Source organism: Macrosteles quadrilineatus, unplaced genomic scaffold (assembly GCF_028750875.1).
Source record: "Macrosteles quadrilineatus isolate MER2022 unplaced genomic scaffold, UCM_ALF_1.0 Scaffold_2__2_contigs__length_208266976, whole genome shotgun sequence".
In the NCBI taxonomy this organism is placed as follows: domain Eukaryota; kingdom Metazoa; phylum Arthropoda; class Insecta; order Hemiptera; family Cicadellidae; genus Macrosteles; species Macrosteles quadrilineatus.
Genome location: NW_026542595.1, coordinates 204,421,970 through 204,446,423, shown reverse-complemented (window position 1 = coordinate 204,446,423; position 24,454 = coordinate 204,421,970). Strand labels below are relative to the sequence as shown.

The following is a 24,454-nucleotide window of genomic DNA, read 5'->3' as shown; positions in this document are numbered from 1 at the left end:
AATGTATAATGTAATTCTGACATTTCAGAAGAGAAACATGTTCTCCAGCATTTCTAATTCACTTCTGGTGTACAGTAAATCTTTTTCTAAATTGCTATTATCTTTGAATTGGTTTGGTAGTGTAATGTCTAGTGGGTTCAATAACCCCTGAAATCCAATAATTGAGGCAGGACACAAAGCTGCATATTTTAATCTGAATATGACTGACAGAAGACTGTAGAATGGAGAGAGATGATTTTTATTGCTTGTAGCTTTATGACTGAGTAAGGCCAGCTGTTTCCTTACATTACGAGAAGGATGTATTAAAAGCCCTACGATCCAGTGACAGAACGGAGGTCCAGTTTTAAACCGTCAAAAAGCTACAGACTTTTATCAGGATAAAACCAGCTACCTTCTGACTACTAGGAAGACAAGGCAATCACTATGTTGAGGAATCAGCCTCTTTTAAACATAAGTTCACAATGTTATTTGCAATTACATTGCGATGTGATGGGTTCTATTAGACATGCGTGTCACTTATAGGGCTTTCTTTGTTTCTTTTCTAACAACCAACTTAAAAAACCAATAGAGGAAAATTGCAAAAATTAGAACTTTTCAGTAAAAATTCAGTAAAGAGACTAGAGAACTTTTTTTATTATTGCATACATTTGGACAGGTTAGGTAATTCTAACATAGTTTCATATATTTTTCGTCTTTGGATAGACTTCCCATTGCTATATTAATGTTATAGCCGAGTTGTAGTTAAATTAGGTTTTGGTCATTCATAACTTTAACATTCTTTTGTCACATCATTATCACCCCAGTTTTGAAAAGGATCAGGTGATTTTGTTATGTTGGAATGGTTAGTGATGGAAAAGGCTTTTTCCTACAGTCACCCGACAAAGTTGGCCTCCTTGTACTGTTTATAGTACAGAAAGCTGCTAATTGCTGCATATTTATGCTCTGTCGTACGGTTTATACTTTGTCGTGCGGTTTATACTTTGCACATGGCGCACATCAGGATTCCAACAAAACAATAAACAATACAAAACAGCGTGGTTCTATTATGCACGTAATCCGTGTACGCTTGGAAATAGGTTGGCAACACTTAAAGATAATAATACTATGAGCAGCTGATTGACTATTATAACTACGATTTAATCTGTCATTTCGTGTTTATAGTTTCGGTGTTTCTGAACTTTCTGGACTTTTCTTTTAAACGTTTTTAAAACATTCATACAATCTTAATAACCAAGAAAATACCTTTAAAGCATTTTTTAAAGCATGGAAACCACTTCAAATAAAAAAAAAAATACGGAACTATTTTCTCAAGTCGCGGAGCACATTGCTTGCCGTGGAAAAAATAGCGGAGTGATACGGACCGGTGACTACTTTCTCTAGGGCACCTATTTGTGTTGCCAGCTGAACCTAAAAACGTTTTGTATAGTGTTTGACAGTGTTTGTAAACATTGCTCTAGTGTGCAGCAAAGTGTCACTTTGCTCACTAGTTACACAAATAACTATTGCACCACACTATAATGTTTTTAACTGTTATACATACGTTAATTGATGGCTGAAAGTTACGTTTTGCTGGCCATGCTAGCTGTCATCATCATTTTGGGGACCGAGCAGGTTTTTACATCCCTAGGGCCGTAAAATCAAATGTTCGCTTATTTACTTTAAACAATAATGTATATTAAATACACAAACTGTATCCATAGCATTGCAATAGACTTGTTTTTTTGTCACCGCTGCCTAGCAACTGTTTATTATTATTTTTGCTGATTCCTCAAATTATTTCTTCACATAGTTAGTGTAGGTACATTATTATTGTGTTGAATAGTATTGTGGGTAATAGGGTATAGTGTGGTGAAAAATAGGGTTTGTACCACGGACCAAAATGGTTTTGCAGCTCTCGATCGTTTAAGTTCTCGACTTCGTCTCGACCTTATAAACTATCTCGAGCCAGCAAAACCTCATTTTCGGCCCTAGGTACGAGATATACTGTCTGATAATGTGAAAATTGATTTTAAAAATGTTCCATAATTCACTTTTAAATGCAAGCAGGTTGATGATTACCAAGAAGTATTTTGTAAGACTGATAAAATAGGAAAGAATACCTTGGATTTAGTCCTATTAGAGTTTATTTTGGGCTATACTAGAATTTGTTTCAATTTTCAATAGTATTTAAATTTGTTCAATTCCCATTTGTTTCCCAAATTGGCTTAAAATGAGTTTCTAACATTTCAATCCCTAATTTCATATTTTTTTCAAGTGCTGTCATTTACATATTTTTTCAAATAAAAAAAAAAACATTAACTAAGTAGGAATTGAAGTTGAATAATTGTAGACTGAAGGTTTGAATCTTTTGCAAAAGTATTCAAACGTCAATGACATCTTATCAAAGTGTTTTAAGTAGATAAAAATAGTGAATAATTTATGCATAAAACTATGTTAACCTCACCTAACCTAACCGTGCAAAAAATAGTTAGGGAAATAACCGAGAAAAATAATTTGACATTAAGTAATTAATTCAAATCTAATTGAAGAATTTCTCAATGCGACAGTTGAGTAATGAGTTGTTATTCTCATTGAAATTTGAGAAAAACAATTCAAACACATGGAAGGACTATAATTCATCTCGCGGGAGTTCGGAGATGTCATCGTCGGACACAGTTGCATCGTCCAAATCTGCAGAGCTGACTTCATGTTGTAGTCCGTACTCATCTACGTTGGCCAACATTTGACACACTAGAGGACTCTCTACTCCCAGGATGTACTGGCAAGTGTGAGGCTCAATGAGGTATAGACTGACAGCGCCTGGGGAACTATTCTCTACACACTTCAGCTTCACCTACACAACAATAGACACAGTTACTACATAAAGCTGTCAGTGCATTCACCAGTCTGAGTACCCCATAAACATTAAACTGTAGGGGTCTACACTTCCCTGCAGGCCAACAATTGGTCTAAGGGGTCGGTAAAGAACGGAAGTAATTTTCAGTTAAAACTCGGGTCGGGTGAAGCAATATCATTGAGCATTATGCAACGACAGTAGGTGATTTTCACGTTTTTCCTAAAGACGTTCACTAGTTGCTCTGTCTGCGGAAGATGTTCTTGATTTTGCCGTGACTGCGAAAAACTTTCAAAATTTCATTGTCACTGTGGAAGAAGTTCATGATTTTACCGCAATATGGGGGCAGATCATGTAAAATATTGTATAAGCCAACTGTGGTGTTACAGTTAATATATTTTTTTAGATCAATTTTCAATACTTTCCAATACAATACGATATTGGCCCAAGACCCAAGAGAAGAGCGAAAATGTTTTACCCAACCCAAAACAAAAATACCCCCGCCGCAGCAAACCTGCCGTCTAAGCGAATTTCCATTTGTCCGAATTGATTTTCAATTGATCTATTTAAATAACAGTACCTAGGGACCGAGCTTTGCTCGGGAAAAATCGTTAGTTTACTCTGAAAGCAGTCTTAGTATTGCAGATACATTAATCAATTCCCACAATCCACAATGCTCGCATTTACTACTTCCTTCACAACTCCCTACGTCGTGGACCTGTTTCCCTCCCTTCCCATAGCATTTTAGGATTGCAGATATATTAATCTAATCATCATAAACAGCTCCCACACTACGGACAGCTCAACTTGACTACTTCCTTCACCACTTTCTACGTCGCGGGCCTGTTTCCCTCCCTTCCCATAGCATTTTAGGATTTCAGATACCTTATAATCGTCATTAACAGTTCCCACACTCCGGCCTTTACTACTTGCGTCACCATTCCCTACGTTGTTGAGCTGTTTCCTTTTCTTCTCTTAGCATATTTAAGTATAGCAGATACATTTTTTCAACTGCCACAAATAGCTCCCACACTCCTCCACACTGCTCGCCTTTACTACTTCCTTCACCACTTCCACGTCGCGGACCTGTTCCTCTCCCTTTCCATAGTATTTTAGTATTTTAGATACATAATCCAACTGCCGCAGACGCTTTTCACACTCCGCAATGCTAACCTTAACTACAATGTATCGAGTAATCTTCAGTACGGTATAATCTTTGCTCAATAGTAACAACTGATGTTTTTCCTTTTGTGCTGTTTGTAATTTGCCAGTATAATGTGGGTAGATCGCTTTTTATGAACACATGTTACAACTTACAAGCCTTTTGTTTACTTTTCCTTGTTATTGAATTCAACCAACATGGTACTTAGCAACCCATAAGACTATTGTTAAAAAAATGTGACTTTCAGTTTCATTTTTCTACGTAATTAGATTTTTGTTGGCAGTTCTAACTGCAGTAAACTCGTTTTCAGGCCAAAAATGAACTATTTACAAGATTTGAAGAAAATCGTCGGAGCCGTTTTCGAGATCTTTCTGCAAGCAAGAAAGCAAGCAAGCAAGCATACATACATACATACAAGCAAACATTGCTCGTATTAGAGTATAGGATTGGGTTAAACGAGTACCTAGGTTTGCTGCTACAAGGAAACTTATCAAGTAGTGTGTTTTTAGTAAAATATTGATAGCTTACTATTAAATAAATAAATTTGCCAAGTTTGATCAAAATATATCCATAAAGAAGCAAACTACAACATTTTACAATATTCTCCATAAGAATAACATGGGAATTTTAAATTTACCATTTTTTTAGTTTTCTCCGTAACCAATAACCGTACAAAAACACTTTGATATACTGAATTGTTTGTTTTTTTAAGCTCTTTAAGAAGGTTTAGAGAAAAATTGGGAAATTTCGTGTTTTGAGGGTAAGAAGTGAGAAAAACCAATTTTTACCCCATAAAACCCCCCATAAAACCCTGTTCCCATGGTCCGATCATGCTGGATCGCGAACTCATTCAAGTTTATCCCGCCTTACACCTTCAAACCAAATTTCATCAAAATCGGATAAAAACTACTCAAGTTATCGTGTTCACGGACACATATATATATATATAAATCTATATATATATATACCTATATATATATATATATATATATACATATATAAAAATTTGAACGAATGGTGTTTTTGGCCTCTGGGGACATTAAAATGAAAAAGTAAATCGGTCCCGGGCCTAAGTCTTACCATGAGACCTACGGTAATAGCTACTTCCCTATAGGGAAATTCGCTAAAAGTGTGGTTCGCAGACCCTAACAGTAGCCTACAAATCAAATGACCCTACAAACATCAGAATCGCTGACTAACTGAAACGCTTACAGTGTTTTAAAAACTTTAAACTACAAGCACTAATAAGAATCATTATCAAAGGTAGAAGCCGTGAACAGTTTCTACAGTAGTGAACTGTCTACATACCTCAGTCTCCCTAGGCAGTCCAGTTTTGTCACACAGACTGCCACCTCCATAGTAATGTGACAGCTGACGTCGCTCGGGCAGCGGCTTGGGTCGCTTGTGAGGGTTGTGTGTGAGCCACGCAATGTGTGCCTCGCGATCGAACACGCCTAGTTTCACCGTTGTGCGTGTGTTATCCTGCTCCACATGATATTGCTCCACACTGCGGCCGTAGCAGAACTCAAATTTCCACCATCCAGAACCCTAGAGTATATAAGACCAATTTAAATACAACAGAAGTGGTAATTGGATTTTAGATCTCAAAACACTAACTTGAGCTATTATAAAACAACAACATGTAAATTTGCACACTTTAAAGAAACATATAAGCTTAGCCTGACCTGACTCCAGTACCAATTGATAGACTAGCTGCCAATATTAGTGGCTGGTAAAACAGCGTCGTCAGATCAATTATTGAGAAGGGGACACCACCTAGGTGCGTATTTGAAAACCCAAATATGAGTGAAGAATGAGTGTACAATGGTGTAAGATGATCTTTGTAGCTTTGTTACTGACTAAGGTCAGCTGTTTCAACAACTAGGATAATTCTTTCAAAGCCCAATGATCAGGGACAGCTGAGTCCAATTTCAAACCATTAAAAAGCTCAAAAAGACATTTCTCAAGATTGAACCAGCAACCTTTTGATTACCAGGCGAGCACTATCAAATATCCAGTGCTAACTAGCTAGCATATAAGACTCACCCCATGTAGACAAGTTTTGCCAGACAGGAAGTTCTCGACAGGAGATGTGTCTGTGATGACGTCAGGTGATGGACTAGAGGGGGTGGGGGGAGGAGTTGGGGCGTCTTTGTCCTCCTCAACAGCTCTCAGTTCTAATCTTACTCGGTTCTCTCCATCCTGAGTACAAAGAAGAGTAACAATTTTCCAACGGGGTAAGTACAAGTTGTTAAATAACAGGAAAAATACAATATTGACTTTTCAGGGTGTCTACCAGTTGATCTAAATTTCAGCGACTTTTGAAGGGGGCGACTATATAACTAAAGTATAAGAAAATAATTTTCAGTGACATGAGATAGTCGGGCATTCAATATTTTGTACTATGTTGTATTTTGTTGAATGTGTAACATTTGAGCAGATTGCCATCTCCCAAAATATGTTCACTCTCACTGATTCTCATTATAAACTTAATCACTGCCTGCAGAAAGGTGCAAAACAAAAGACAGGCCTGAAGAACTTTATTAGGCCCAATTTTTTTCATGACCAAAAGTCATGGATCTTAAAATGAAAATCCGTTACTTTCCACTGACTTCTGTGACCCCCTAGTAAAATCAGTGACTTATCCGTGACCAGTAGACTTTTCGCTTTTGGATACTGAGGAAGACATGTATGTGAAGTACCACCAGCTATAGCCTATTTACTATAAAAAAATAACATGGTTGAATAAGCCACTCGCAGAATGTGCTACGGTCTAAAATTTGAATCCTTCTCCTTAGCTTTTGTTATAATTAGTTGTTGTGACCTAAAAAGATGCTAACTTATTGATTATTTGTTTGTATCTCTTAATTGGTTCATGTGTTGAAATAAATAAAAAATAAAGGCACTTAATTTAGTTATTTTGTTGTGTTTAACCAACAACTAGTTTGCCACATAAAATGCTAAATTCACATTGAAAAATATTTAAGAAGAGAAATATTTTATTTAAATAAAATAACATAATAGTTTTTAGAACAGTTCTTCATGCAGGAAACGAGGAAAATATTCACTATTTCAAAAGTAACATTTTACCAAGCACATCCTGAAAAAAAGATAGAAAAAATTAATGAAATGAATATAAAATGCATAAAAGTACAATTAAATGTTAACTTTCTTGAATAAACAATTCTAATAAATGATCAGCAGTTAAAAAGATTCTCTCTGGTGAACTCCGTGTGACGCTGGATAAATCCCGTATATTCACACTCCATTCTTCCCTCTGCACGCACTTGGTACAACTTCGTAGTATTACGAAATTTTATTGTAGGCTACTGATACTAAAATTGTACCAAGTGCCGATGGAAGAATCGAGTGTGAATATACACGATTGATATGTTTTTATTTGTATGGACCATTTCTTACCTGTACGCAGGATAAACCTAGAATAAAATAGCTTATTCCCTACATGGGAAATTCGCTTAACAAAGGCAATCAACAAAGGCTGAACATGGAAATTTATTTCAATATTTAATTACCCTGTTGTTTTATCAAGTAGTGTAATAAATTTGTAACAAAGTCAAATAAACACAAAACTACAAGCTGTGAAAGTCAATCTACATTAATTATCAAACATAAAGAGTTGGCACACTACCACAACTGAAACTACATAAGATATAAGGTTTCATGCTAGAAATACATGTTAGAAACAAATATGCAAAAAAGAACCAAAACTACTATGAACAAATGATTGAAAAAAATTATCAAATGACTTAATTAACTTGAAGTGCGATTTTTAAATTGCATAATATGGAACGGTTATTTGGAGTTGACAAAAATAAATTTAGTTACTTATAACTCAAGAGAAATACTTGGGTTTGGATTTTTAAACCCAATTTTGTTTACTAAGTTACACAGTTACTTTCGTAAGGGAAAGGTTTTAAGCAAACAAAATTGTAATGACAGCATCAACAGGATTTTACGACTCATCTAGGCACAAAATACACGGTAACAAATTGTCAAAAAAAAAATTCAAAGCTGAAAAAAAACTTTTTAAAAGAATGTAAATTTAATGTATACTTCAACTACCAATTTCAGCTCCACTAAAAAAATTGGTCCATGAGAAATAGATCAACGGAGTTTTCAGGTTAGGAATGAATAAACCTTCATGTTAGAGTTCATAATCCTTCATTTGTTTCAAATTTCACCCTGTCGTTACAGCAGAATATTTTTCAACCCTAGCAACTGCTTCAACCCCCTAATAGGCTACATTTGTAAACAAAATTCCCAGTGTGAGGAAACTAAATCAACCACTACACAATAAAACCGACAGGGATGTATATTTGTTTTATGTAACAAAGTAATTTAAACAATGTATTCCCCTTGCTTATAAGCCGAAAAAGAATTACGACCAGGTTTACTTATAATAGTCTTAAAATTATTAAAATTATCACAAAATGAAAACAAACCTTTTCGATTTTATCTATGCTGAAAACCGCAAACACCTTCTTGAGTCTTTCGTCTTCCTAAGAATAAACAAAACTTGCATTTCAACATGTGCAAGGTGTTAAGTTACAAAAATTAACTGCATTTTAGGAAATTGTAAACATTGGTTATTTTTATTTTTATTATTAAATTTGGTACATTCATTTATTGAGCATGATAAATTATGGTTTTGCGTTTATATAATTTACATTTTTAACATTTCTAGTTTATATAGGTCTAGTAACACTTTTAGTAAATTACAAATTAAAATGAATATTAATAAAGCAAAACAAAAAAGGTGCAATTACAGGATGAAAGTGCATACGTACAAGGAACACATTTACTAAGTTTATTAGCAAGTTGAAATGTATATCAGTAACTATAATGTATCAATGAATGGAAAAGTTAGCTATTCAAATAAAAAAATATGCCTATGACCAAAAATGCAAGTTAAAAAACAAAATTAAAGATTCAGATTCAACTATAACCACTATGCATGAAAACAATAATTTCAGTAGCCTAATACAAATTTGTTTTAATTAAATGACAAGCACGCTTCTACATTGTTTCACAGAGTTCAATACAACAACAAAAATTTTATTATCCAAACTTTTTATATATTGACTATAAATAACCAAGAACTATAAATTTTGTTGCATGTTTGATATACGGTAAACATTGAGAGCAGCTGACGCCTTCAGAGTGTCCTACTTTTTTGATATTTTATTAAGGAACGCGGCAGCGTTCCGCCCCGCCAAGTCCCCCAGCGGTACACAGCTGCTGCAGTGTATATATACATGACGTGACAAAGTGGCTTTTTTTTATTTTATAGAACAGCAACAGATTAGAATTTTTTCTCTAGCTCTAAATCCTAATAGATAGTTTAAAACTTACAAACAAGACACCAGAATTCCCAACATTAACTGTTCATCAAACATGATAGTAAAAATATTGAAAAGGCTGGAGTATAAGTTTAATTTTTGGTATTCTTCCAAAAATGTCAGTGCCCAGAAAGTAGTCCAACTGCTCTTTTAACCAAATTAATCAAACTAGGGTAAAAGGGTAATAAGAACAGAGAGACAAAAAAGTTAATGCTTTAACATTTTAGGTTACAAAAGATAAATTAAATTTAAAAATTTGAAACTAACGTAGTAATTGACCACACAATAATTTACCATTTTAAATTAATTTGGGTTTAACGCTCATTTCTCTAGGTATATTTTTGATTATGTCCAAAACACATGATTCCAGATTTTAGATCAAGAAAAGGGAGAGGAGGCAAAATTTTCTATTGGGCCAATAGTGTGTCTCATGCAAACCACGGGGCTGGGAAAAACATTAGAGACTCACCAAAAGTCTCTGGCGACGCAATTTTAAGCTCTCAGCCTCAAATTTCCTCAAGTTCCTTGGTTTCCTTGGAGCTTCATCAACTGGCAAACAGTTAATAGGATGTTCTCCAGTGTCTTGAGGTCTGAAACCAAAATAGGTTTGTCTAATGGTCTAGTCTAATATAATTTTACAGCAATCATCTCAGAGTATGAAAGTCCAACTTCCTGTTTGTTTGGCAATGGCTAGTACTGTTATGTCTGCTACTTATCGAGATTATTTTGTGCGCGTCAGACTTATTGTTGTCAGGTAAGCGAGGACTTAAAACGTTTACAAAGGATGAAAAAAGACGACTGATTAAAGCAGTTGATGATGGGTTAAAGCAAAAAAGGTGAAAGAAATAGCTAGGGAATTTGGAATTCCATTTAACACTACGTCGAAGATTTTGAATCACCGGGAAAGTATGACGATGAAGGTGGGTTTATCAATAAGAAAAGACTTTAGAACGGTGAGTTTAAAGACGAGGATGAATGGATTAAACAGTGTCGAGATTAAAACATTCCTATATCAGGACCGATTTTACAAGATAAGACCATTAAGTATGCCATTTGTATGCATAATCAATTGTTTTGTTTTGCTAACACAGTTACCCTTTAGTATGTGTAAATAGCTTTAGCTCATTTGTTTTGCATGTAAAAGTCAAGTAAAAAATATAAATGTCATGACATAAAATCACTTTCAGAATCCAACACCTCGGCATCTCAAATCTTTGGTATAATAGCACTTTCATAACTCAGATAGAAGTTGGGAAGATGGATTTGAATTCTTCATGAGATGTGACTCAAATCAGCCATTTGCCTGATTGCCAACCCTTACTGTGTGTATGGCCACACCAAAAATTGTTTTAAAATAATTTGGATTTTTATGCTCACAAGGTGAAAAGCTAATACAAATAGGCTTAATTAAATCGCTGAATCAAAAAGTTTGAAGGGTAATGCCACGGTGCCTGTACACGAAACAATTCAAACCTGGGACTAGGAGAAACAAACAACAATCTCATTAGGAGGGTTGAACTGTTAACTTTTTTTATCAAGGTTTTAGGTAAAAAATACTCTAAGTTAGTTTTAAGAGTACTAAAATACACTTAAATAGAGAACTAAGAACAATTCAAACACTTACTTGTACTTGGGGTGTTGGCAGAGCAATGAAGACAACACTATCATCTCGTACTGACATGTCGACGTCTCTTTGAACGAGTAGATCTCGTGTTTGCCCATAGTGTAGCAGACGTAGAGAACGTTTGTGCGACGAGGCTGACCGTTGAGGTCACATATTGTGCCGTCAGTCAGGTTCAGCTGGATGTACGGCAAACTGAGACCATCAAGCTTCTTGACTGGAGGCGGATAGTGTAGTCCTGCGTCCAATTCTTGACCTGGACACAATAAAAACTATTTAAGTCTTTGTTTGAAGTTGGAGGTTAGGGTCCTTGTTAGAGTGTAGAGTGAAGCAGGAACACTGGGGTGTCTGATAGTAGCAGTAGGTATTACCACACGAGGCCTATAAACATCTTCTTACGAGCAATTATCAGGATTAGTCATCACTTTTCTTACCAAGTTATTAATCACATTGGATTTTCACTGATCAGATTGTTTACAACGGCAGTAGGAAGACAGTGGGTGTTGCTAGCCTAGTGGTTAGCGACTTTGCGTCTCGGAACTTTGGGTTTGTAGCGCTTTTCCTTAAAATCGTTTAATCTCACTTTGACTTAAATAAAAAATGCCACTGGCATAGAAAAAATACAAAAAATTAAAATAGTGCTATTTACACTTGATAACATGTCATCCACCACCATAACAAGTCTGTGGCGGTTGTAAAAATTCCATAAGATAATTGTGTATAAAGTAGTGGTGTGTTGGTACTGTACTACCGGTTCACGACAAAAAACATTTAAACGTCGGTTCTCAGTAGCTTGGTACTAAAAGAAAACAAGCCTATTGGTGTGATGATGACTTTTTAGTGAAAAAATCAATCAGTTTCAACATCTTTAACTTAATTTATTAGGTTTTTGAGTCTTTTTACTATTTCTGTAATTGTAAACTAAGTACGTTTTACAGTATTTATAAATCATTAATGGTCAAGGCCTACGACTTGAATCTAAAATTTAAACCTTCTAGAGACGTGGTAAGAATGCTCTAACTAGTTTATGAACTCGTCTACCACTTGTAACCTAACCCTTAATGCGTTCAAAGATAAATATCACGAAGTTTACAATATTCTTTTGCAACTTACTCAGCTTTTGGTGAGCCGCCTTGTCCCATCGGCCGAGGTAGTACTCCTGCGTCTTGGAGCGAGTCGCTTCTCTGTCCTCGTGATACTGACGCACGTATCTCCCGTGGCACACCTCGTAAGTCCAGTACGACTCCAGCTACAAACAGGTTCAGCCATTAGCAATGTAATGAGTCTAATATATTCACAAAAAATAATTCAACAAGTTTGTTCCAATACTAAATTTTTATAGCCATAAGCATTAAAAATATTTCTCCCAACTTACGCAATTCAGTAGAGGTTCTTAAGTTATTTACATATTTGTGTAAGAGTAATACACATGCCTAACTAATAATAAGGCATGAAGATTTTTCCAATGAATATATCTTGCAGGCTACGGTAAGACTTATTTTTGTTGGTGGGTCCAAAGGTAGTTTTCTTCTTGGTCTCCAAAGTTCTTAGTCACAAAGGATTAGCAAGAGTAAACTTTGATTAGGTACCAATAACAATAATCAAAGGTAAATTATTTGATTTATTCATTCATTTTCATTGTCAGTACATAATATAAATGACAGGACAAATTGTCAAATGAAATTAAATCCATGACTTAATACTAACAGGTAAAACTTACATCATTAGGTTTATTCATACCTAATTCCAGCAACCCTCATTTAGTTTTGAGCCATGTTTTTATGGTAGCCTACAGTAAGTCTAAACTTTGAAGGATTTTCTAGGATAACTAGCTGAACCCGGCAGACGTTGTCTTGCCTTTGACTATTTATAATTGAAGTACCATCTATAATATTAAAACGAAACAGGGTTTTTTTTATTTCACGATTCTGGATCAACCACTTGACGGATTTTTGTGTTGAAAGAAAGATAATTTTGAGAACTAGGGAATGTCGAAGCCATAATTTTAGGGTTTCAGTTTTTTAGAAAATAAGTTTAAAATTTAAAAAGACTAGCAGCCGACGCTATCATTCTACACTAGCGTTTGGTATAAAAATCATTTGCTTAACGTAACAGCTGTAAACATTAAGCGTGTATGTGACACAAATTCAGCATTTGGATAATAATTACATGCATAGGGTTGACTTATTTATACTATGTGTAATGCTATGCTCATTGATACGTCCATTTTATGGGTAAGAGGATGACAAACTATTTAAATATTCATGGTAATGATAGATGTTCTAATTTACTTTTAGAGCAATCTTTAAAATTTTAAGTTTGTTTTAGTGCAATATAATTTGTTTTAACTAACAGCTGGTTGAATATAAAAGTTTTCTTTAGAACTAACAGGTTAGTTTATTATTCTGTGATTTTGGCATTGATTATAGAAAATACGTAAGATTCAAGATTCTATAACCACTGATGTATACAAATTGAGGCTCTGCCCCCCAAGTAATCAAGGGAAAAATTATGCAAATTATTTTTCTGTTCGACTTTTTGAGTAAAGAATAGGGAAATAACAATGTGTACATGTTTTAATTCATCTTGGCAGCTTTTTGTTTACAGGAAATGGTTAACTGCTTGAACTTTGCTTGGATTAGAAATGGAAATATTATTGGTCAGTTTTATTTGACTTCTCAATCCCGTACGTAGGACGGGCCAACAGCTCGTAACGTTTAATTGTCTTATCTATAAGTATAAAAGAGGATGTTTGTATATATATTTGGCAGTGATAAACTCAGACACCGCTGAACCGATTGCCACAAAACTTGGTACATACGTGTAGAATTTCATGGAATAGGTTTATACACCATCAATTTCGTGATCCGTCCAATCGGCTCCGCCCCAGTGGCTCTGGAGTTTCCCATGTTAACCTTATGAGAAATGGAATTAATGAATCATAACAGCTGTTTCAATTAAACAAGTTGGTTCTGTTCTATGATGTCAAGGCCACACTAAAAAAACAGGCCGTAATGCTCGTCCAGCATGACGTCACGATAGAAGACGGCAATGACGTAATTTTGCCGTTTGTGATCAGCTGCTTGTTTTAATCTTTCATAGGAAAATAAATAAATAAGTACTTATACGTCATACGTGAGTGAGCATAGCGAACGAACTTCAACCTGGAGGCGAGTTAGTGTAGCGAACGAGCTAACCTGAAGGCAAGTGAGCGCAGCGAACGAGCTCCAACCTAAAGGTGAGTGAGCGTAGCGAACAAACTTCAACCAGGACGTGATTGAGCCATGCGAACGAGATAATCTTGAAAATTAAGAAGTTAAACGGGGCAAAGCCCGCGGGTTACAGCTAGTAAGTCTATATATATATATATACATATATAAAAATTTGAACGAATGGTGTTTTTGGCCTCTGGGGACATTAAAGTTACAAGGATTACCAACAGGGTGCAGCACTATTATTTCTTTTACATTTATGACAACAGCTAATTTGGAACCAAAAGGTGAGTGAGCGTAGCGAACGAACTTCAACCTGGAGGCGAGTTAGCGTAGCGAACGAGCTAACCTGAAGGCAAGTGAGCGCAGCGAACGAGCTCCAACCTAAAGGTGAGTGAGCGTAGCGAACGAGCTCCAACCTAAAGGTGAGTGAGCGTAGCGAATGAACTTCAACCAGGACGTGATTGAGCCATGCGAACGAGATCATCTTGAAAATTAAGAAGTTAAACGGGGCAAAGCCAGCGGGTTACAGCTAGTTGTATGTAAAACTTCTTGATAAGTTATTTAAGGTTTTTGGACCAATGTATTGTATGTATGTATGTAATGTATTGTTTGGATAGCTTAACTGGAATATGAGTAATTTGTGAACTACAGGTTTAATAATATTATTTCTGTTAAATTGTAATTATGTTTAGTTTGGGTAAGTAATAAGGGCCAAAAGTATCTTTTCAACCTTCACTCACTTTAGACACTACAGATGACTAAGGTATTTTTAAGCTATTCAATTAACTGTACAATGTTAGACAAACATCCAAAGTGCATAGACATTAAAAGGCATAGCCTACACTAAAATAGTAATTAAGTTTCATATTTTTTTCGCTTTGAAGTTTACTCACTCGATAAGTACATGAAGATTGTTGAAAAAGAGGCTGTAGAATTTCTAAGGCATTGGGTCCTTCATATGTTTCTTCAGATTCCTAAAAATATGAATATTATTCATAAAAACCATGGTTGACAGTTAACTGTAATTGGTAAATCGAATATTACAGGCTCGAACTAGCAGCACTTGTGTGTCCGTGAACGCGATAACTTGAATAATTTTTGTCAGATTTTGATGACATTTGGTGTATAGGTGTAAGGCTAGATAAACTTGAATGAGTTCGCTTGTTTTTTCAGCTCTTTAAAAAGGTCTAAATAGAAATTTTGTGTTTTAAGGGTCAAAAATTAGAAAAAAACCATTTTTACCCCATAAAACTTCCCGTAAAACCCTGTTCCCATTGTCTGATCATGCTGGTTTGCGAACTCATTGAAGTTTATCCCGCCTTACACTTTTTAACAAAATTTCATCAAAATTGAACGTAAATTACTGAAAGTTATCGCGTTCACGGACGTTTTACTGTAAGTTATATATAAACATTTGAACGAATGTTGTTTTTGGCCTTTGGGGACATCAAAATTAAAAGTAAATCTGTCCCGGGCCCAGGTCTTACCGTGCCACCTATGGTAATAACTTGAATACTTCCCTATAGGGAAATTTTCTAAAATATCACAAAAAACCTAGGCCTACAACATAACAGTTGAAAGTAAGTTAGGCTTCTACAGGATAAGACTGTAAACATTATTAGTGCGGTCGACATGTTTAAACATAAAAGTTATTTATTTCAATGTAAAAGCAATAGCGGCAATTCCCGTCATCAGCTCTCAAAGTGTTAAATCTTGGCACTATATCTTTGAGAGACTCAAGTTTACTTGTCACTTACCCAAAATACCTACCTACTTGCAAAACGTTGGTGAGTTCAACCGAGACAAATATTTGACAAAAACTACTGTTTATATTTACAGTATAACCAACTATCAGATTTTTTTAGGCTATGTTGCAACATTAATAATAAACAAACCTAACGTATAGGTACCGTATAATTTTACTATAATAATATATAGGCCTAGTATATACGTATAATGTATAACGGTAACGTCTTACTCATAAATGGGAAAAATATTTTATGTTCAGCTTTAGGCTACACTTAAGATGGAGGAAGTAGGTGTCAGTTTTTAATTGACACTTTCTTAGTTAGCCAAAGCTATAAATTGATCGGTTGTCAAAATACACAGTGTTATTAAAAGGATAACCTACAAGTTATTAAAGTTGATAAACCTTAGTTAGTCTCCAGTACTAATACAGTTTATTTAAAAATGCCAGTTTTGACTAAAACTAGGGTGTTAAGATTATATAGGCCTACCATACTTACTTTTGACTTATCTCGAGTGGTTGGTATTGTGCACTTATATTTCTCTTTACTACTTGTAACGATTGTCATAGATTCACTATCAGGAACCTCCTAAAACAGTCGGATGATCATAAAGTTAATGTTAATAAAGTTAATCATAAAGTATAATGAGTAATTTGAAAATTTGTTGGAAAAAATCCTGATGTTAATTTTTTAAAGTGGTTGTTCTCTCTTGCAGTCTGCCTTTTGTACCAGCTATGAAGACATTCATAGTACCCTCATGATTTTAATCACATAAACATCTAGGCTAGGCCTACCTAAAATTTTGCAATAAACGGTTATACAAGCTTCGCCCAATCCACCACAATTCAGGCATGACTTTGCTTGGCCAATTTCTTACTTCTAAGAATTATTATCAAAACACTAACCCTTGGAATTTTTTAACAATCTCGAGCCCTAAAAATAAATTGTGACTTCAGAATTAAAGTAAAAATTCCCTTAAGACGTTGGTTCAAACCTAATAAGGAAGTAAAACAAACCAAATAGCCTACTACCAAACACAGAGGACACGTTGGGTAACCCGACGTGGATTAGGCATCCGGCAGTGACGTCACCAGGGCCATTACCACAACGATAAGATGTAAATCCATCGGTGTACGTGGTGTAGTGGATAGAGTGCTTGGCTGATATGCAAGAGGTCCCTGGTTCAAATCCCATCTGTAGGTAACTTCAACTTTTTGTCAAAGATTTTCCTTTGAATGCCATTCCTTCTTAACTGTAACTTACATCTTGTTAGAATTTTTGGCATTTATAATTTTATTTTATGAACACAATTTAAGTTAACCTTCATTCGATTTTTTCATTATCAGCAAGTTTGGTTGGTTAGGTTAAGTTATGACAGTAACTGCCGGACGTCTAATCAACTACCGGACCATACCGGTATAATGTAGTCCGGTTACCAGACATGTATCCTCTGCGTATCTCAAAACCTATTCATGCCTAGATGATATAAATTAGCATAAGACATAAGATCAATTTATTTCCTGTAAAACTTACAATATACAAGTCATTAACGTCAAATTCTACATTATAAAATACATTATAAAATATAGGTTACTAAACTTATATCCAATAAACCTAGGTTAATTTTGGATTTTTTTAAATTTTAAAATCTAGTTTAGGAATAAACTTAGTTGGTCTTCATCAATAGCCAAAATAATGGATGGTTAGCCTAGGGACTCTGGCAGCCTAGCCTATCTTTTATGGTTGCAAGAACTTAAACTTACTACTATACCATTTAATAGGTTATGTATAATCCAAAAAAAGGTTGCAACTTACCAAAAGGTCAGCACTGTCTTTTCCTGGCCAGTTAATTTTAAACAACACGGTATCATCAAATCCCTGGATATCAGAACACAACACTCCTGACAATAATGATATTCCTAAGTAAAAAATCAACAAAATGTTGCAGGAAATGATACTCATTTTTACTCCCTGATACTTTGTAGTAATAAATTAACCTATGGTAAGTATAATTACATAGAACGAAATAGATAACAGAATAATTAAATAGATAAAATTATAAACATGTAAACAAACTTAACGTAGCCAAATTTGATTCGTGGTCCGACTCCGACTTTGTAACATTTTTGCAATTATGACAACGACAACAAACAAATTCACTGATCAGCGGTTGGTTGAATTGTGGCGTCTGGGGCGAGTGGAGTGACGTTTGTTGGCTCGGTGTGTGCCACAAAACAGCTGATCAAAACATCTGGTTCTGGTATAGAAAAGCAGAATCACCAACAAAAGCCATCATGGGGACAGCTCACTTACTCTACAGATCATAGACTATACGAGCTTTTTAAATAATATTGAAGGTTCACTTGCACTACAGGCTCGTATACTATACGAGCCTATCGAAAATAAAAAGTAAATGAAGAGGGTTCACTTACTCTACAAATCATTGTGCCTATGAGCCTCGTGTATTATATTTAAAAATACAGTAGGAAGGTTCGCTTACTCTACAGATCATAGTGACTATGAGCCAAGCTTACGAATTATTTGATAATTCAGGAATCGGCTCGTATAGTATACGAGCCAAAATAATGAATAATATAAATTATAGGAATAGGCTCGTATACTATACGAGCCTGCAGAAAAATATTAGATGGCTCACTTACACTACAGATCGGGGACAGCTCACTTACTCTACAGATCATAGACTATACGAGCTTTTTAAATAATATTGAAGGTTCACTTGCACTACAGGCTCGTATACTATACGAGCCTATCGAAAATAAAAAGTAAATGAAGAGGGTTCACTTACTCTACAAATCATCGTGCCTATGAGCCTCGTGTATTATATTTAAAAATACAGTAGGAAGGTTCGCTTACTCTACAGATCATAGTGACTATGAGCCAAGCTTACGAATTATTTGATAATTCAGGAATCGGCTCGTATAGTATACGAGCCAAAATAATGAATAATATAAATTATAGGAATAGGCTCGTATACTATACGAGCCTGCAGAAAAATATTAGATGGCTCACTTACACTACAGATCATTGGCACAATGATCCGTAGAGTAAGTGAACCCTCTTCAAAATATTAGATGGCTCACTTACTCTACGGCTCATTTAGCTACTCGTTGCGCGGTTTGCGTTCGTGAAACTCTAGGCGCTATGCCCGGCTTCGACTGCTGCGACTGCCTACATAAGTGTATTGCATCACCTCAATTATTTATTAAAACGAAATAAATATGTATGCACAAGTAAATTTATTACATTTTTGGACTGAATACTTTAAAAATGGAGGGAGCATGACTTTTATGTTTAATTAAATTAAAAGTTATAGAATAAAACATATTTTGACTATGTGATTTGATCATGTTATATAATACACACTTGTATGATCCAGATACAGAGCTACAGACAAAACCTGTGGTCCAATTTAGATTAAATTTTGTATCTGGATTCATCCACGAGTCACTAATTTTTTAAGCACGGGTTGAGAAATAATGGCAAAAATTTATAAAAACAGTTCACCAGTTTAGAATATTTCTCAGTTACTGTGAGTTGCAAAAAAGTGTATACAGAAGCATTTGTGTTCACAGAAAATATAGAGGACTAGATGTATACAGAAGATATATTAAAATACAATACGCATACAACTATCAACGTTTACATATGTAAAATTAATGAATTTGTTGTGGTATTGAGTATTTTTAACATTATGACGAAGCCTTAACAAAATATATTTTTTTAAGGAGTTCTAGGGTGTTAAACTATATTGTATTTATCTTTTGTGGAAGATTCTGTCCACGATTTATGATTGCTAACAATTTAATACAAAGATTTAAGTCTCTGTACGTGAAGACTAAAAACACGAAACAAACTTTAAAGGGATAGAAAAGATTTGATCAGGAGCTGGCGTTTGATACCTTTTGGGAATAAATATAGCCTCTACTTCAAAGGTATACATGGTGAGGTAGCCTCTGGAAGTCCATCTTCAGGTTAACAAAAATGTCAATAGGTCATCTAACCAATTTGGTTAGATGACCTATTGACGTTTTCTGAAGATGGACTTATTTTCAAGTCCGAAACTATAGTAGTGTAATACTGAAGAAGGATCACTTGACTAAGCCAGGTAACTTAAACCATTTAGCTTAAAGTTATACAAGTTGGTTTCACACCAACATTTCATGCACATATGAAATCTATATAATTAATACGCGAACACGAAGTTTGTCGGTTGAATCCTCCACCATTTCTAAACCGATTTTATCCACTGACATCTCATTGGAAAGAGCGTGTTGCGTAGATTTGCAAACTGGCCTAAAATTTTTGAAACAGTCCCTTGGCCTCTGCCACAGTGGCTTTTTATTAAGTTCCCATGTTATCCTTACGAAGAACATAATATTGTTTACATCAGCTGTTTAATTTCATTGTGTTCTTTGTTTTTCAATTCAACGAAACGCATTGGTTACATTAACTGATTTTGTGGAAATTAAATATCTATCTATATATTAATTACGAAAGCCGATTCTTTGCGTCAAAATTGTGGGCGACTGGGTAGTCGTAGAACGACGGGAGAGGGTTCAAATTAAAGGTCTCGATCCCGGAAAAATAGTGAAATTCCCCAAATTTTAACACAAAATTAGACATAACCTTTGACTTAGTCAATGATATAACGTAAAATGTTCTCCATAAGAATAGCATTAGAAGCCATTTGTCTGTTGATTTTTGTTTACCTCAATACAGCTGATCGTGATTTATCATTAAGCCAGTAAGCAATATTACATTTGGATTTAACTAGTTTGCCAGTAAATTCTGCAATGTACTGTATACTATATAAAACCAGGGATGACGTTACATACAATTGAGACTTTTGTCGTTATGTCTTAGAATGTTGAAATTAATTTTACTGTGCAATTTGCAAATTTGTGTATTTGTATGTAAATTAGCCAAGCGCATGAAATTTAGTAGAATCGTGGGAGATGGTTAAAATCAAAGTAAATGGAAGTAGAATGGCTGAAATATTTAAGCTTTGGTTTTTTTTAAACATATGTTCACGAAGTTTACAAAATTATTTTACTTTAATTACATTTCTTCACATTAGTAGGTTATTGTTGTGCTGAAGGAATGTTTAACATGAAATTGTTGAAAATGCCTGCCTTTTCTATTTATTTGTAATAGTCATACAGATAATATGAATGTTGTTTTTACTATCAGCTGTCTGTTTTCTTGTCCAATATTGTTCCTTGTCATGAAAACATTAATGAGAAATACATTTGATTATTTTATAGTTTAAATTCGTTTTTCGTCGTAGTTTTGCTTAGATTATCCCTAAACACCTCCACTTGGGAGAATAATTCAAGAGGTTATGGTCGCCAGCATCGTTTTATGTACATAACAGTGTTAGGAAATCTAGTCTACTACGTACACGGTAAGAACAATTTATTCTGACGTAATTTTCTGTCTCAAGAGTATTATTTCTTTGGTATATCTTTCGATCGAGTTCGTCCAGCTCTACAAATGGAATACGTGAAAGGTATAAAACCATTGAAAGGAGCAGAAGATTGGCCGACGTGGAAAGATCGAGTGTTGGACGTTCTAGAGTTGTTCGACGCGGTTGATATCGTCGAGGGAAAGAGAGAAAAGCCTACCCTCTCTGAGCCTCCGACTAAAGCCGAAAAGGAAGAACTTCAGAAATTCAACAAATCCACAACTCAGGCAAAAATAGTTATTTCTCAGTGCGTTAGTGATGATCTACATCAACGTATTTCCGGAAGATTATCAGCTAAGGAAGCGTGGGACATTTTGATCGAGCAGTTCGATAACAAGGCAGAAGATCAGTTGTTTCGTCAGTGTTTGGATTTCTTCAGTATGGAATGGGATGATACCGAGGATGCCCCAACCGTGCTTTCAAGATTGAAGAATCAAAACCGCGAATTTGCAGCTGGCCTCAAAACGCGTAACATCCAAACAGTCGAAGATTTTCTTGAGCTCCTGTTTGTGTCAAAAGTGTTACACATTTTGCCGAAGCGTTTTGAATCGTTCAAGTCTAGCTACTTACTTATGAAGGCAAACGAGAGCAAGAAACTTGAAGATGTTTCATCTGCATTGATCCTTCATGAGCGTAATGTTGCTCCTACTTCAAAAGCTGGTGACATTCTTAGTGCCACAAACAGCGGTGGTCAGAAGAATAGGAAACCAAAAGGTGACACTTCGTGCAAATACTGTTCGGGTAAAGGTCATTGGATTCGCCAGTGTTCTAAATTTAAAGCTGACGGCAAGCCTGCGTATCCAGCTCGAGCTAACGGCATTAGCACTAGTTCGAAAACGAGTGACAATGATCAGAAGAGAACGAAGGGCTCGCAAGTTAACGTGACCGACAACCGAAGTGCGCTGATTTCCATCAGCAGTGACATGAATATCGTGACCACGAACGACCAGTGGTGGATCGACAATGGCGCTACGCGGCACATTACGTCAAATCTGAGTTGGTTCACGGAGTACAAACCTTTTCCTGCAAACTCGAACGCAACAGTAAAGGCGGCGGGAAAGGAAGTTATAAAAGCTCTTGGCAGTGGAGTCGTTGAAGTAGCGAACTATGAAAATGGAAAACTGGAAACGTTCACACTCAACGATGTCTGGTATGTTCCTGACGTTTCTCGGAACTTAGTGTCCATTCTCGCAGCTCATGATCGAAACCCTAATAGCAGGTTTGAATCGACTAATACCGAGTGTCGGTTTACTATTAACAAACAAACTGTATTCAAAGGTACTCGAAACTGTGGTGGAACTTTGTATCGTGCCTCATTTCACACAGTTCAACCATCTGAGGTTTGCGCTAATGCAGCAGAAGACAATCGAATTCTGCAGTTATATCATGAGCGCTGGGGTCACATGGATAAACGATACGTCCGATCGAAGCTCGAATCCGAAATGGGTATCAAAGTGCCAGCCAACTACGAGATCTGCGAACCGTGTCAGTTCGGAAAGGCACACCGTCTACCATTTGGAACACGAGAACGCTCCTCAGCCCCCGGTGAGTTGTTATCCGGTGATGTTTGCGGCCCGTTTGACCCATCCTTCGGAGGTCGCCGATACTTGATCGTCATAAAAGACCACTTTTCAAGGTACCGATACTGTTTTGTCGCAAGGGAAAAATCTGCTGTGAAGGAAGCGTTGCGTGAAGTGTTGGCTAAAGCACGCACAATTGGTCATCACGTCAAAGAGTTTCTCAGCGACAACGGTGGTGAGTTTGACAACGCTGAAGTTCGTCAAATCCTCAGAGAATATGGTGTTAACCAACGTCTGACAGCGCCGTATACACCCGAGCAAAATGGTGCTGTAGAGAGAGAGAACAGAACAATCGTCGAAATGGCCCGGACCTTCAAGTACGCCAATCCAAATGTAACATTTCCTGCAGCAATCTGGGCGGAACTTGTCATCACTGCTGGCTACGTTTTGAACCGAGTGGGAAAGTCAGCAGTTGCCAACAAATCACCCTTTGAGCTCTGGTTTGGTCAAAAGCCGAGGATCAAACATCTGCGAGTGGTCAGCTCAAAGTGCTACGTCCATGTTCCTGTTCAGAGGAGGCGAAAAATGGACAAGAAAGCTGTGGTTGGTTACCTGGTTGGATACGATGGTGATGAACGATATCGAATCTACGTCCCAGAGAGAAGAGATATCGTAGTTTCTCGTGACGTCGTTTTTCACGAAATCGTCGGAGACTGTGACAAGAAAGTTGAGTGGCCTATCAAGATTGATAAAATCAATGACATCGAAGAAGACTGGCAAGAAGTTGAAGAGACTATTGACGAGCCTAGTTCTCGAGTGAAGGGTAATAATGCGCCTATACCGACTGAAGACCCGTCAAGTAGCAGTGATAGTGAAGAAGGAGAGTTATCCAACGATCCTGCAACTCGGCACTCGACTCGGGAAAGAAGGCAACCCCAGTGGCTAAACGATTACGTCTCGTCTAACTTTGCCGAAGTTCTTCTTGTTGACGATGAACCTAAGTCGTACACTGAAGCCATCAATTCAGAAGATAGTGCTGAATGGAAAACAGCAATGGACAAAGAAATGGGGTCCATGCATAAACACGGTGCATGGGAATTGACCGAACTCCCTCCGGGAAAGAAGACTATCAACAACAAGTGGGTCTACCGAATAAAGCGCAATCCTGATGGAAGTGTTGACAAATATCGAGCGAGATTGGTCATCAAAGGATGTGCGCAAAGACCTGGTATTGATTATGCCGAAACCTTCAGCCCGGTTGCTCGTCTGGAGGTCGTTCGATCAATATTGTCCATCACAGCTGTTGAGAAGATGGTTCTACGTCAGTTTGACGTCTCAACTGCGTTCTTGTACGGAGACGTTGAAGAAGAGATTTTTATGAAGCAGCCTGAAGGATATTCAGATGGGACAAATCGTGTTTGTTGTCTCAAACGCAGCTTATACGGCCTGAAACAGGCACCTCGATGCTGGAATAAACGGTTTGACGACTTCATGAAAGGCTTAGGATTTC

The 24,454-nt window shown here is 36.2% G+C and overlaps 1 protein-coding gene across 2 annotated transcripts; it reads right to left on the bottom strand.

Moving 5' to 3' along the window:
- Positions 1-2: 2 nt before the first annotated feature.
- Positions 3-18,086, bottom strand: LOC128986676 (endoplasmic reticulum lectin 1). Of its 2 annotated transcripts, XM_054407161.1 has the most exons (10): positions 17,755-18,085; positions 16,438-16,527; positions 15,085-15,165; positions 12,090-12,225; positions 10,980-11,232; positions 9,825-9,945; positions 8,459-8,515; positions 6,042-6,197; positions 5,304-5,543; positions 3-2,833 (listed from the first exon to the last, which is right to left on the bottom strand). In XM_054407161.1, exons 1-10 carry the CDS (start codon positions 17,899-17,901, stop codon positions 2,609-2,611), a joined length of 1,506 nt encoding a protein of 501 aa, XP_054263136.1. In that variant the 5' UTR covers positions 17,902-18,085; the 3' UTR covers positions 3-2,608. The 2 variants fall into 2 exon arrangements, with proteins under 2 accessions (XP_054263136.1, XP_054263138.1); XM_054407163.1 differs by lacking the exon at positions 8,459-8,515 and having other exon boundaries at positions 17,755-18,086.
- Positions 18,087-24,454: the final 6,368 nt, after the last annotated feature.